Below are 14,080 nucleotides of genomic sequence, written 5' to 3'. Positions count from 1 at the left end.
TTATGGCACTTCTCTCACTAACACTAATTATGATTAAGAAAGTAAAAAAAAAGTTATCATTTAAGGAAGAAAATAGCAAAACAAAATGGGAATGGCTCCGAGCTGCTTTGCTAAAATGTGAGTATTGTCACGCAAGAACACAAGAACATGATACGACTAGTCAACCACAGAGTACAAAGCCTGTTTTACACTACTCATCTCAGTTATCTTAATCTCTCTCAGTGGGTTTCAGAATTGATTATTGTTCCATGTTCCATGAAATCCACAACCAAGATTCCTTTAGCATATCAGAAACCAGCAGTAATAATCTTTTTGACTTCTAGAATTTTGCAGTCTTTATTTTTTGTAAACCAGTATATCCTCTCTCCATTCACTGCTGTCCTAATGCACAGTTTTCCACTCTTAAAGAAATGTGTCTGCTAAACTACTGCAACTTTATCATCACATCTTCTTTGCATACAACACACTTTTTATAAGAAATGTTAAAACCTCTGAGAGGTTTTTGTTATTAAAATGTTTATTGTGAATGGATTTTACATTTGTCAGAATCCTTAATGCCAAAACTGGTTTTAAACAGCTGCCGTAGACGAACGAGGAACAGTGTAACAGTCTCGCCATTGCTGGAGTCATCATAATAGCTTTCTCCCCTCACCCCCAACTGCCTTACTGCTTCCCTAATCTTCTAAAACCAGTCCTACCCTACATGAGAAAGGAGAATATATTTTACCGACAGGCCTAGTACATTCATTTAGTTTGTAGTCTTGAGTTGGCTGTGAATATCGCACAACTATTTAACCTTATTTGTGTTGTAATAGATGGAACTAAACCTTGTGGCTGTGAACATAGATTAATAACACCTCTTTGGCTAATTGCAGTTCGTTGCATAGCGTAAAACTCTACTCAAAAAGAAAAGTTTTTCATTTGGATGGTTGATGGCTGTCATATACTTTCATTGAAATCAGTGCCTGTTATCTTCAGTTATTTGTAAGACATTCAATCAAAAGAACAAATAAGGTGCATTAAGAGTACTACCAGGCAAAATAAATTAGGTAAGAAATGCTGTAAAGATATTTTCAGATTGTGTTTCGCATGTACGCGCGCGCCCACACCCTCCCACCCACACGTATTTGGCTGTTTCTGTGGAAATTGCCTTAAATTGTTAATTGTGTCTTTTTATGCTGATAACATGCAACACCCCCCCCCCCCCCCCCCCCCACACACACACACACACACACACACACACACACACACACACACACACACACACACGAAATAAAATTAAGATACTTCGAAAAATCACTAAAATGTTCCATATGAGTCATGATGCCTTTGGCATCGCAAGGTATCATGCTGCTCCTGCTGTCGTAAAGCTTATTCACAGTGATATCTTATTTTGGAATTTATGTTTTAGAAAATGGTTAGAAATGGAGTGTAATACCACATTGTGGCAATACATCTATAAAAACTCTCGAAAAATTGATGGTTTATCTTTGTTCATGTGGAGCCTCAGTCACATATGATGTGCCTTCACTCATAATGCGCCTGATTTCAGAGAGCATGCATATGGTTCGCATGTCCACTTATCAAGGCCACCTGGGGGATCAATCCCCTGATGCCCTCTGGTGAGCTGCCAAAGAAACAGGATTATTTAAACGATTGCAAACAATTGCTTGGTCTGTTCTTTATGCTGTATTACTTTTGTAAAATCAGTGTGTTCAGTGCTATGCACAATCTGTATATTGTATGTTGCTCTATAAAGTACTATATTCCTCACATCATATTCGTTCTCACTGTAACAAACTTGTTGACGAGTGAAGATTACGTTTTCTCTGCATGTTAGTGTCAGTGCTAAGCCACCTGACAAACGTCTCGATGGAAGAAATACTCCAATGTCTCATTGCCCAGCAGCAACCTTTCGCGGAACAACAGCAGGCTCCCATTACTGCTCCCAATCAAATGGCATCTGTGTGTTCATGGCAGATTAGTCTCCCACTAGCGCAACTGTCATCGTTTCTGGCATATGATGAATCAGCTGAAGATTGAGACTCATATGAGGCACAGTTGTGTCAACATTTCCAGGTGTTTTGCGTGGGCGATGCAAACCTGAGTAGGGCTTTCTTTCTTTCCTGTGTTTCGCTGTGCATGTATCAGTTGTGCCAACTTGGGCCTTTGCAAGAATCAGCCAGCTTATCATTTTATGAAATGTACAATCTTCTCTCAACCTATTACTGTGACAGAACGCATATCATTGTGATGTGAGTAGAATTTTACCATTGTCAGAAATGCCCAAACCAATCTTACAAAGCCTGAGATGGAGAATTGATGGATTTAAGCATTGTTGTAAATTTGTCACTAGTACCCATCACAAATCCTATGCTGATCATGTGGTGTGTGATATTATTAATTGTCTGACCCCCAATAGGGAAGTCCATGAAAAGCACTTCTGTATGAGAATCTGATGCTTGCGGATGTGCTCAATATAGCACAGTCCTTTGAAGTGTCACGGCCTGCAGACGATCAGATTGCTGCATGGGGGAAGTATCGGAAGTTGCTCAGTCAACCTCTGTGAGGCCCGCTGCGTGTGTTCATGGTGATGGGGAAGCCGTTATAGAAGTGCAATCTTCAACTCAGTGTTGCATGGCTTAGTGTCGGTACAGTCACAACAACAGTGGGTGCGGTCCCTCATTTCGTCTTGCTCATACAGCTTCATCCAACATGAGCATACTGCATGCCCTAAGTGTTCGGCAGTTTGCAACAAGTGGCATAAGAAAGGTCACATTGCATCAGTGTGTAACTCCTCTTCAAACATGGCGGACACAGGAGCACCGATGGACATTAACTGTATCTCTACAATGTTTCCCAGAAAATTGTTTATTGACTTGCGTGTGTTTCATAAACAGCTAAAAATTCAAGTGGGCGAAGGAGCCGCAGTAACTTTAGTAAACATACAAACAAACGTATGTGGATTTGGGCTCCCCTCCCCTCACACAGGTTCCAGGGAAGTTGATTAGCTACAATAAATGGCAGTTGTCTACTCCTGTCTCTTACAGATCTATTGTTTGCCCTCTCACCTTCCTTGTTGTTGTTTATTCCCAGACCTGTTGGCGTTAGACACATTTAACGCTTTTGGTTTTTCCATTGCCAGTGAGGTAAATTTAATGTCAGATCACATTCCGTATCAGCAACTGGAGTCCCTCTTCTCTGAGTTTTCATCTCTGTTTTCCTCTGAGCTAGGTTATGCTACTGGTTTTCAGGCCTGCATTACCATGAAACAGTCCCACCCCCCCCCCTCCCCCCTCCCCCGGCATGACAGCTGCCTGTCATGTGCATGACTCCGTCAAAGCCGAATTAGACCCTTGGACATTACTTGATGTCATTCAGCCTATTTATTTCAGTGAATAACTACACCACTGGTCATTGTTAAGAAGCCGATGGGTAAGCTTCATCTCTGCAGCAACTTCAGTGCCACGATTAATGTACAGTTGGTGATCGATACACATGCTTTGTGCTGCCCTGACGAGTTGCTCGCAATTTTGCAAGGGGGCCACTACTTTTCGAAGATTGATTTGGTAAAAATATACATCCAACTCCCCTTGGATGATGCCACTAGGCGCCTTCTCGTTGTCAATACATCTTTCGGCCTGTACCAGTATCAATGCTTGGCTTTTGGTGTCGCTAGTGTGCCAGAAATTTTTCAGCATTTTTTAGAACAGCTCACAGCTTGTGTAACTGACAGCATCAATTACCTCGATGATATTGTCATTTCTGGTTCTTCCAGAAAAGGCCACCTTCAAAATCTCTGGTTGTTGTTTTCTGTTTTCCAGTCTGCAGTTCACAAGTGCAATCTTGACAAATCTCAGTTTTTTTCAGTCTGCAGTTGAATACCTAATTTCTGCCGTGGCCAACCTCCTGTAGGAAATGCAGGCATTTTTAGGTAAATTCATGTACTACCATAAGTTTTTACCAGGAGCATCCATGGCTGTTCAGCCATTGAATGTGATTTTGCGTAAAACTGTGCCATTTTCAGGTCCCCAGCTTGTTACCGAGCATTCACTTTGCTTAAATCTAAGCTTCAATCTGTCCCATGCTTGGCTACTTTGCAACTATGTCAGCACCTTGTATTGGCTACAGATGCCTCTCAGCACAGTCTCGGGCTACAGATGCCTCTCAGCACAGTCTCGGGCTACAGATGCCTCTCAGCACAGTCTCGGTGCGGTGTTGGCGTACAAATAATGCTAAAATTTTAACTCCTGCTCAGCAGCGGTATTCTCAGATTGAAAAGGAGGCTTTAGCGATTGTGTTTACCCTTTAGAAATTTCATGTTTTCTTTTATGGTTCTAAGTTCCATTTAATCACAGATCGCAAGCTGTTGGTTGCTCTTTTCAACCCTTCGGCTACAGTGCCGGACAAGGCAGCGCATCTTTTCCAGCAGTGGGCTCTCATCTTCTCTTGTTATCATTATCAGATCCATTATCGGTTGACAGTGCAACACGCCAATGCTGATGCCTTATCTCGCCTTCCAATTGACCTGGACCCAATGTTCAATCAGGACAAGTTGCTTTGTTTCAATTTACATCTTGAGAAACAAAATGGGGTCAATGGTTTTCCCATCACTTGTGCAACTATAGGATCGACCTTTGCTGCGAATCCTGTACTTAGTGGGTTCCTCTCTTTTGTGCAGCTCGGTTGGCCGTAAAAACCCGTGGGCCATGCCTCGGGTCCCTTGCGTAATTACTTCTCCCTCCAGCTCTGCCTTTCTGTGTTTGACAGGTTCTTTTATTAGCTACGAGGACACTGCTCCCTGTGTTGTTGATTCCCACTTCCCTTACACTGCAGTGTACAGCAGCTTCTGCATGTTGGTCATTGGGGGACCTCTCGTACCAGAGCTTGAGCTTGCCGGCATATGTGTTGGCTGGGCGCAGATGGGGCATTACACAGCTTACTCCCGCTTGACTCACTATGTTCAGCAACAGGCAGCCTCACTTCACAGTGCCAGTTGGAGTATTTACATGTCAATTTTGCTTGGCCCTGCCTAAATCAGTGTTGACTCATTGTAGTGGACACCTAAGTGAAGCTTACCTACATGGCACATTGTCTGTCCATGTCTACTGTAGACACTATTTTGGCCCTGCCTAACAGTTTTGCAATTAAAGGACTTCCATATGCCATATGCATCTCACAGCTCTCCCTTTTCAATCCGAATCTAATGGTGAGTCTGAACACATGGCTCGTATGTTTAAAACTCAGATGCAGTAGCATGTATCTGGCAGCTCGCTGAAGCTGCTGTAGACTTTTTTTGAGTTCATACCATTTCACTCTTGTGGGGACAAGAGCTCGGTGGAGCTGCTACATGGACGCCAACCACAGACACTCCTTCACTTGCTGCATCTGACACAGTGCCCACTGGCATTGCCGGCTCTGCGGCGGTTCCAGCTGGGTGCGCCTGTTTGGGCTTGTCGTTTTGTCCATTGGCTGAATTGGGTTCCTGCTGTCATTGATCATCGCCGGGGCCAGCACTTGTGTGTCGTCCACACTCCTGATGGGTGGATGTCCCATCATTTCAACCATCTGTGGCTGCATAGAGTGGGGCCTGTTCTGGAAGGCCCTCCCTCCCCTTGCCATCCCACCCTTTGCCACTGATGCCTGTTTCTGTATCATATAAGATCAGGTTTGCAACACAGAGGGGTTTCTGCCTCAGGTTTGCAACACAGAGGGGTTTCTGCCTGTCAGATCACTGTTGGGGATTCCTGTCTCCACCCCCATTCCTCGACTGTTGTCGCCAGTGCAGCCCCAGCTGCATCTGACTTTGCAGCCACCGTCTCCGCCACCTCTGTTGCTGAGTCCTGTCAGGCCGTCGTCTCCGACGCCCACACTGACACCTCCAGCACCAACCTCTGACCTTGAAGAGGACATTGCTATGGAGACATCATCCCCAGTCCTGCCCAACTCACCCCCTCACCGCATGGGCCACTACTCACTGGTGACTGGTTTCGCAGCAGCTGCCGAAGTTGGGCGATGAAATGGATGTTGGCTCCATCATTGGTGTTTTCCATGACTCATAATCTGTGTCTTGTGAAAGCAGTGTTTTTTTCCCCACACTACCAGTGCTTTTCCTGTACCATGCATTTTTCTGTGCCTTGTGTTTTTTGTGTATGTATGTAGTTTTGACCACCTCCTAGAAAGGAGGAGTGATGTACCTTCACTCATATGTGTGCGATTTCAGAGAGTGCACATCCATACTGTTTGTAAGGTTCGCCTGCTTTATTTCATCATTGATTGTCCTCTGTGTCGACGTACTGTGTTGTTATAATGGTTGAAAAATTGCAGGGGGAGGGGGTGGGGGTGGGGGAATTCAACATTGATTACTTTAAATGATGTAGCCAACAGGTGCACATTTGCGTTTCACAGTTCTTTACTTTCAACCCCAAATAATACACAGTTATTTGGCCAGTGCACTATTGTTTAACTTTCGAGAAGCCTCATCAATAGTTTGCAGGCAGACATCAACATACTGCTACAGTAGTTTACTGTTGAATATCTACGAGCAGTAAAAACCTAACCACACATTTCACAGACTCTTGAAATAAATTGGACAGACAGTAATTGCTTTAACACACGGCCTATTGGTGTAACACTTATTTCACGGTTAAGTTGATGCATTGTAACTTAAATTCTCGTCTGAAACTCGGCCGTGGACTTACTGTCTTGGGCCCAAAAATCTGGCCTTTATATATATCCTCACAATAATAGGTACTGAAAAACTCTACATTGTTCGCAGTTATAAAGTTACAGAAATTACAATTAAAACATAACTCATTCAGTTAACTGAATACATCGAAAAATTGCGTCTTTTTAACAGTTTCTTCTTCTACAAGAGTTAGGCCAAATTATTTGTGTAAATGATGAAATTAACAGATATCGTTATGCAGACAATACTTTTGACAAAACTGTTAATTACTTTGGAATTAAGTAAGGGCTGGCTCTGCTAACATGTTTTTGAATAGAGCCAAATCGATTCTTTTAGAATACTATTAGTTCTTCCTCCAAATGTTTACATTAGTACAGAATTTATATTTGCTTATAAGTCAACAATAGAATTTAAGTTACAAAACAATTACTGATGTCACCCTATAACGAAAGATACTAACTAGAAATAGTCAAAATAAATTAGAAAATCAATTACATATATAAAACTAAGCATAAAATTAGACCTGGTGTTATTATATTCTTTGAAACTGAGGGTCACTCTTTCTCTTTTATAAAAATGCAGATTATACTCATGTATGTTAATGATAATTAGTCAAAAATGAAAAAAAAATGAATTTTAAGGAGGTAGATGGCAAAACAAGAGGGAAAGTAAAAAGACCTCAGCTTGCTTTGTCACAAGTTTGCTGGCCTGCTTATATTGGCCACATGGGTCGGAACCCTAATGTGTTCCAGTGAGCCACCAGAGAAACAGCATTATTTAAGCAACCGCGAATGAGTGCTCGGCCTATCTTTTATGCTGTATTACTGTTGTCCAGTCAATGTGTTCAGTGCTACACCCAACCTGTATCTAACGTGTTGCACTATAAACTACTATCTTCCATATATCGTGTTTTTTCTTGCTGTAACAACATAAAAATTACGGAAAGATTTAACTGCCATTTGACTGTGTGATATGTTTTATTAAATGGTCTAGATTTCAGCCTGAGGCCATTTTCAAGCGTTACAAATTTAAAAAATCGTGTGACTTGTGTGGAGTACATGTCATCATCAAAACATAAACAAGTCATCATTAAAACATATGTTTTCAGTTATATAACCCCAACGTTACATAAGTAATGGTGATATTTTAATTGTATGGTTCCTATGACTTATTGACATGGTAAGGCTTGAAATAAAACTGATCACAGCCTTTTGTTGCAGTTCAGGAATGGTTCTTGCAGGCTGTGGGTAACGAGTAAGTTCTGACTTCCTCAGGTCCTATATATGTTCCATTGGTGAGAGATTTGGTGGTCTTCCTGGATGCGTCACTTGTTGTACACTACAAAAAGCCTGTTTCATTGCAGTATAGGCATTTGGTACTTTATCCAGTAGAAAAACCAAATGTGACTGTGAGTTGTAACTAATGGACCCCCCACACCACGAAGTCTGGGATGGTACCTGGTGTCAGAGGTGAATGCACTCTGGCATAGTCAGCTCACCAGGTCTGTGCAATACACATGTAGGTCCATCGCTCACATGCAGACGGAACTTACTCTCTTCGCTGAAGACAACAGAATGCCATTGCGCTCTCTACTCAACTCTTTCACAACACCTGAGTAACTATGCTTGTCGGTGTCAATGGTAGCCTGGTCAGATGCACATGTGTTCTTAATCCTGCTGTGAGCAAATGGTTTCCAAAGGTCCCTTGTGACAAATCAGGTGCAACATGTGCCAGGATTTTACCCCTGGATGATGGTTGGTCGGCCACCACTGCTCACACAGTTTTTGACGTATGTCTGTACTATGTGAATGTCCAGAGCCTGGCTTACAGGTGTGGGAATTTTCCGCAGGGCACTGTTGAAAGTAGCAACCTACTACCAATACACTGTGCCCAACATGCACAGCAACCTGTCGATACATCCATCCAGCTTTCTCCAGGGCCACAATGTGACTCCGTTCAAATGGCTGAAGCTGTTCATCAGGAGTATGTACTCATTGCTGGGGTGTGATTGTATCCTAGAATGAATGTTCCAGACACTGTTCACCCTTAATCAGCACAGTTGCAGTCTACAGAGTAAAAACAGAAGGTACACAGACAGATGTCATGAGCACCATCTGACTACCGAATATCATGACAAATGAATCACTAACACTACGACCCTTCAGTATACACTTATTACTCCCTTGTGCCACTAACCCAGTCCGTGAGGGTGTTGCTTTTTTTTTCTGGCAGTATATGAATATTATAATCTACATATAAATAACATGTTTCTGTACTTTTTAATTACTGTATCATAAAAGTTCAATTTGATTCAGCTTAGTTCTGTACTCTCTCAACCTCCAAATCCTAAAGGAAATTTCTTAAGGTAATAATTTTTACACGGAAAATTTTGAGACTTATTTCAATTTATTGGCTCACAGCAGCAAAATACCACATGTTTCATGTTTAGTTCCATTACAAAGCTTCAGTCCCACATTGACTCGTCAATGAACAATTCATAATGTTAAAAGAAATTACTTGAAACATTTGACCGTGTTAATATAACTTGTTTCATGTTTCTGTCCATATTTAAACTTTTGTATGTGTATGCTTATAAAGAATATACTTTGTGTAGGTGAGACTCCTTCATCAGTCATTAACTGTATGGCAGACAACAATAAAGAGAAAAATAATGACGTACGAGAGAAACTATGGAATGATCAAGGCTCAAACGCTTTGCCTGTAAGTACCCTCTTATTTCATTTCATTCCCCTTGAAACTATGCCAGACTTAGATATTTCTCATGAAAATTATGGAATAGTATTTGCGCTGAGCACAACAAATAATAATATTATTGCTATTAGTTTGGATTATACCTTCTGTTTATGTTGTTTTTTTACTATTGTATATAAAGATTTTCACACACTTGATGATGGTTCGAATATTGGTTGTGTAACAGGTAATCAAATATAGAATGGGTTTTCCAGCTTTTTATTAATGCTATAACCATTAGAGGAGGTACAGAAAATCAACTGTTCTGATCCATTCCAGTGAATGTTTTGACAGTATTTCGAAGTTAAGTCTATTACACATTGTTAGTTCTGTAGAATTTTGTTGAAAGTTGTATGAGCAGAAAGTAGATGGCATGCTGTCAAGAGTGAAATTTTATTGTCCAGTTATGAATTCATATGAAAATCATAAATTACCTTTGAAGTATTGCATATCATATTGTGATAATATATTATGTAGAGTGACTGGATTGTGAACATTAAACATACATTGGATATGGCCACATCTTGGGAGGAAAACAAAACTGAGTGGCTTACAGAAACTTATTCCCTTAAATTCCTGGTTTGCACCCAGACAGATGGAGGATCTTTTCTCCATACTAAACCAGTATTCTCTGTGGTTAATATTGAAAATGTATTTGTGAAATCTCTTCCCTTGGTAAATTACAAACTTTAATTAAAATTATGAATCCTATCCAACCATGGGCTTTTGCTCTTGTAAAAAAACTTGGCGATGTACCTACTAGTGTAACATTCCACAGAGAGTCTAAACAGGTTACATTGTATCATTTTTCACCAGAACTTAACACTACAGAGGAATTATATGAACACCTGGAGAAGCATGGGATCCATTTCATGTGTTGAGTATAGGCCTGCCCGATAACGAGGTTGCCATGGTGCATTTTTCCTCACTTTTGAGGAGGATTCACTTCCAGAGAAGACCACAATCATGGTTTACTGTTGTGATGTGAAGCTGTATTTCCCATCCCCGATGCAAAGCTGTAACTGCCAATGCTTTTGGGCATGTGTCCTCCCATTGTATGTATGAGACTGGTTGTCCGCTTCACAAAAAACTCACCATGTGCGCTGTCAGTGACAGTTGCAGAAATGACCACTCTTCCCGATCCCAGAAATGTGCTACCCTAATTACAGAATACAAAATGCAGAAACTGAATGTCAAAATTTGCCTCTTACGTTTTGAAGCTTGGAAAAGATATTGTTGTTTATATCCAGTTTCACTGTGATGAGGTAGTTGGCAGTACCTGGCATTTTTACACTATTGATGTCGAACTCCGGTAGTTGTCCAAGTAAATTAAACCATGGGGGCCATAGGCTTTTCAGCTATCCCCTCTCATCATTCCTGGTGCACCATCTGCAGGAACCTGAACTCTCCTCCCCTGGGTGAAGAAAAGACTTACAACCCTAACACCAGCCAGTGGCTGAAGGATCCACAGCTTGTGGGTCCAAGAGCTGCCTAGTGCTGCCTAGTGCACATAGCAGTTAAGTCTTCACAAGATTCTTGACTGTGAAAACTGGTGAATGAGAAAACAAAGAAATCTCAGGAGAAGGCTACTCCAGTTACCCCAGAGGCACCAGATGGCGCCATGCTGTTGGACTTTCAACTGATATTTGCTGACATTGTTCCACCTACACCAGTGATACAGTGATCCTGGGACATGACCTGTCTTCCTGGCCCCTTCACTTTTAACCAAAAAACCATTAATGGGATGATTCAGTGGAAGTGCAATAGATGTTACTGTCACCTTGCAATAATACAAAAATTGTTTGGTAATGTATTTAAATTTTAGGCTATAGAGTTGTACCCAGAATGATGAACTCAAATTATGTTGCTCCTGTGTTTGTTATTTTGATGTCACTTCCGTCTACAATATAAGTGACATTTATTTAATTACAGTCCCTGTAAAGTGAGGTACAACTGGCTCTCTTTACCCCTAATGTCATCAGTCGACTTTATCGCAAGCATCGACAAAATTTAGTGAATAATTGAAATTTTACTTTGTAACTTTGTTAGAGTCAACAGGCATGCACTGTTTCTACACCTGCGCATTCGGTGATTTTTTGCTGCCATGGTCAGTCGTGCGGCACTTGTTCATAAAAAAAACAGGCCCGGTTCCATGAGTTCTGCAGTGTATTTCACTGTCACTTCACTCAGTTGAGCATTAGTGAAATACTACTCATAATATTCACACTTTATGTAACACAGTTACTAAATAATAAATTTTTTGTCGTGTGTTCCTACAGAAAATACTTAATTTGGATAAGACAAAATAAATCGCAAATCGAAGTTTTTCATTGAAGCACAGCTTTAATTAGGGTTTCAGTTCTAGGTGGAATACTGCCCTACTTTTCATACACAGTCGCACTTCCTATCTCACACACTCTCTGGTGCGTTTTGCATTCGAGTCAGCAGCTGTAACAGCAGACGAAGCTTTCAGCCACAGCCTTTATCAGTAAAAGAGAGACGCACACCATTCACATACACAAGCAAGCACACACGACCGGCAACTTCAGCATCTCGGGCCAGAATGCAACTATCATGTGGGATGCAAGCAGCAATCTGAGGGGGCAGTGAAGGGTAAGGGGTAGTAGTAAATGGTTGGGGAGAGAGACAAAACCTATCTGGTGGAGTGTGCAGCAACTAGACTGCCAGCAGCTGCAGCATCAGGAGGTTGTGTGGCAGGAAAGTGGGGCAAAAATGATCAAAAAAGAGAGGAGTAAGGAAAGACAGGCAGATGCATTGGCAGATGGCTGTAAATAAACTGGGTGGTAGATGAGAATGGGAAGGAGATGATAGGATAGAGGGGCTGGAAACAATTGGGTGGCGGTTGTGGGGACAGTATGTTACTGTAGGTTGAGGCCAGAAAAATTAAGGGGACCAGAGAATGTGTTATAAGGATAACTCCCATCAATGCATTTAGAAAAGCTTGTGGTGGAGGAGGGAAGGATCCAGATGGCTCGGGTAGTGAAGCAGTATTTTCAGCTGCATGTTGTGCCACAGGGTGGTCTACTTTACTCTTGGCCACAATTTAATGGTGGCCATTCATCCTGGTAGACAGCTGATTGGTAGCCATACCAATATAAAAAGCTGAACAATAATTGTAGCAGAGCTGCCAAATGACGTGGCTACTTTCACAGGTGACCTGGCCCCTGATGGGGTAGGATAAACTTGTGACAGGACTGGAATAGGAAGTCTGATTAGGTGGATTCGACAGGTTTTGCACCTGGTTCTTCCAGAGGGATATGATCCTTGTGGCAAGGGGTAGGGATTGGGAGTGGCATAGGGATGGACTAGGATATTGTGGAGGTCGAGTGGGCGATGGGAAACCCCTTTAGGAAATGTGGGAAGTATCTCAGGTAGGATGTCCCTCATTTCAGGGCATGATGATATGTATTCAAAGCCCTGGTTATTTTTACATAGCTTTTATTATTGGATACAATTTAATATATTTGGAAAATAGACCCACTGCCACAAATATATAATCAAAATCTCCCGTTGTCTTGGGTAGTGGATCGAAAATGTACAGGCCACATTTTCTAATACTTTCTTGGGTTTTATTGTCTGCATTGGCCTTCGACTGGTTGCATTTGTCACTTTTAACTTTTAATGATGGCATGATTTTACCCTTTGCATAACCCGATGGCCTATGTTGCTGAGCATTAGACACTCCAGCATTTTTTTTGGTACATTTTTTTGCCCCATAGTGACCATATGCTAGGTGAAAATAATCAGTTGTCATCTCCATATGCTGTAAGACCACTCACCATATTCCCGGACAACTTTTCTTCTTTTTGTGTAATATCTCTTCATAAATTATGTCGGAGCCTATGTCCCCAGCGTCTACATCCTTAAATTTGACTTTAACGTACTTGAGTATCTCATCTGCATTCTGATGCTTCTTTTTTTCTTTTATTCTAAGTTTTATAAATAATTTATTTCGCAGGCCACAACATTATCCCTCACATTTTGAGATGTTTCACTGCACTCTGGCAGTTGTGATGCAGCATCAGGTACTGCATGCTCTGCACTCTTGATGTATCTGATATCCATGTTGAATTACTGTAAAAACAGAGACCATCAAGCCAGTTTGTTATGTAATAATTGACAGTACTTCAGGAGATTTGGGCTCTATGATCATTGTGGATAATGGTTTTGTTCCTCCACAAGAACCTTAGACTAAGGCAAGGGCCTCTTTTTTGGATACCATATAATTACATTTGTATTTGTTGGGGGTTCAGCTTGCAAATGCAATTTGCCAATCAGTGTTTTCTCCCTCAGCCTGTATCATCTAAAAAATCAGTCTATCAGTCTGAGCCCATTATCATTACTGTCATTGTGTAGACTTTCCTTTCCTATACTGATAGACTTCGCCAGTGGGAAAAACATGATAATGAAAAGCACCTATCACCCAAGGAAAGATATTAAGAAATGTACATGGGTATCACCAGATGGAAACACAAGAAACCAAATAGATCAGGTACTCATAGACAAAAGGTGTACATCAGATATTATGGAAGTTAGCAGCTGCAGAGGGGCAGATGGAGACACAGACCACGGCTTAGTATGAATTAGATATTGTCAGAAGATAGATTTGGTAAGAAATCA

The 14,080-nt window shown here is 41.4% G+C and overlaps 1 protein-coding gene across 5 annotated transcripts in view; it reads left to right on the top strand.

The window, feature by feature from the left end:
- LOC126174866 (uncharacterized) overlaps positions 1 to 14,080 on the top strand; it is a 382,969-nt gene that overhangs the window by 299,570 nt on the left and 69,319 nt on the right. For all 5 annotated transcript variants that reach the window (XM_049921269.1, XM_049921270.1, XM_049921267.1 and 2 more), the window contains one exon: positions 9,303 to 9,409. In XM_049921269.1, coding sequence (XP_049777226.1) covers positions 9,303 to 9,409 — 107 coding nt within the window. The remainder of the gene's footprint in view (positions 1 to 9,302; positions 9,410 to 14,080) is intronic.

The sequence above is a fragment of the Schistocerca cancellata genome, chromosome 3 (assembly GCF_023864275.1).
Source record: "Schistocerca cancellata isolate TAMUIC-IGC-003103 chromosome 3, iqSchCanc2.1, whole genome shotgun sequence".
In the NCBI taxonomy this organism is placed as follows: Eukaryota; Metazoa; Arthropoda; class Insecta; order Orthoptera; family Acrididae; genus Schistocerca; species Schistocerca cancellata.
Note: the sequence above shows the minus strand (reverse complement) of the source record. Positions and strands in the feature narration are given on the sequence as shown.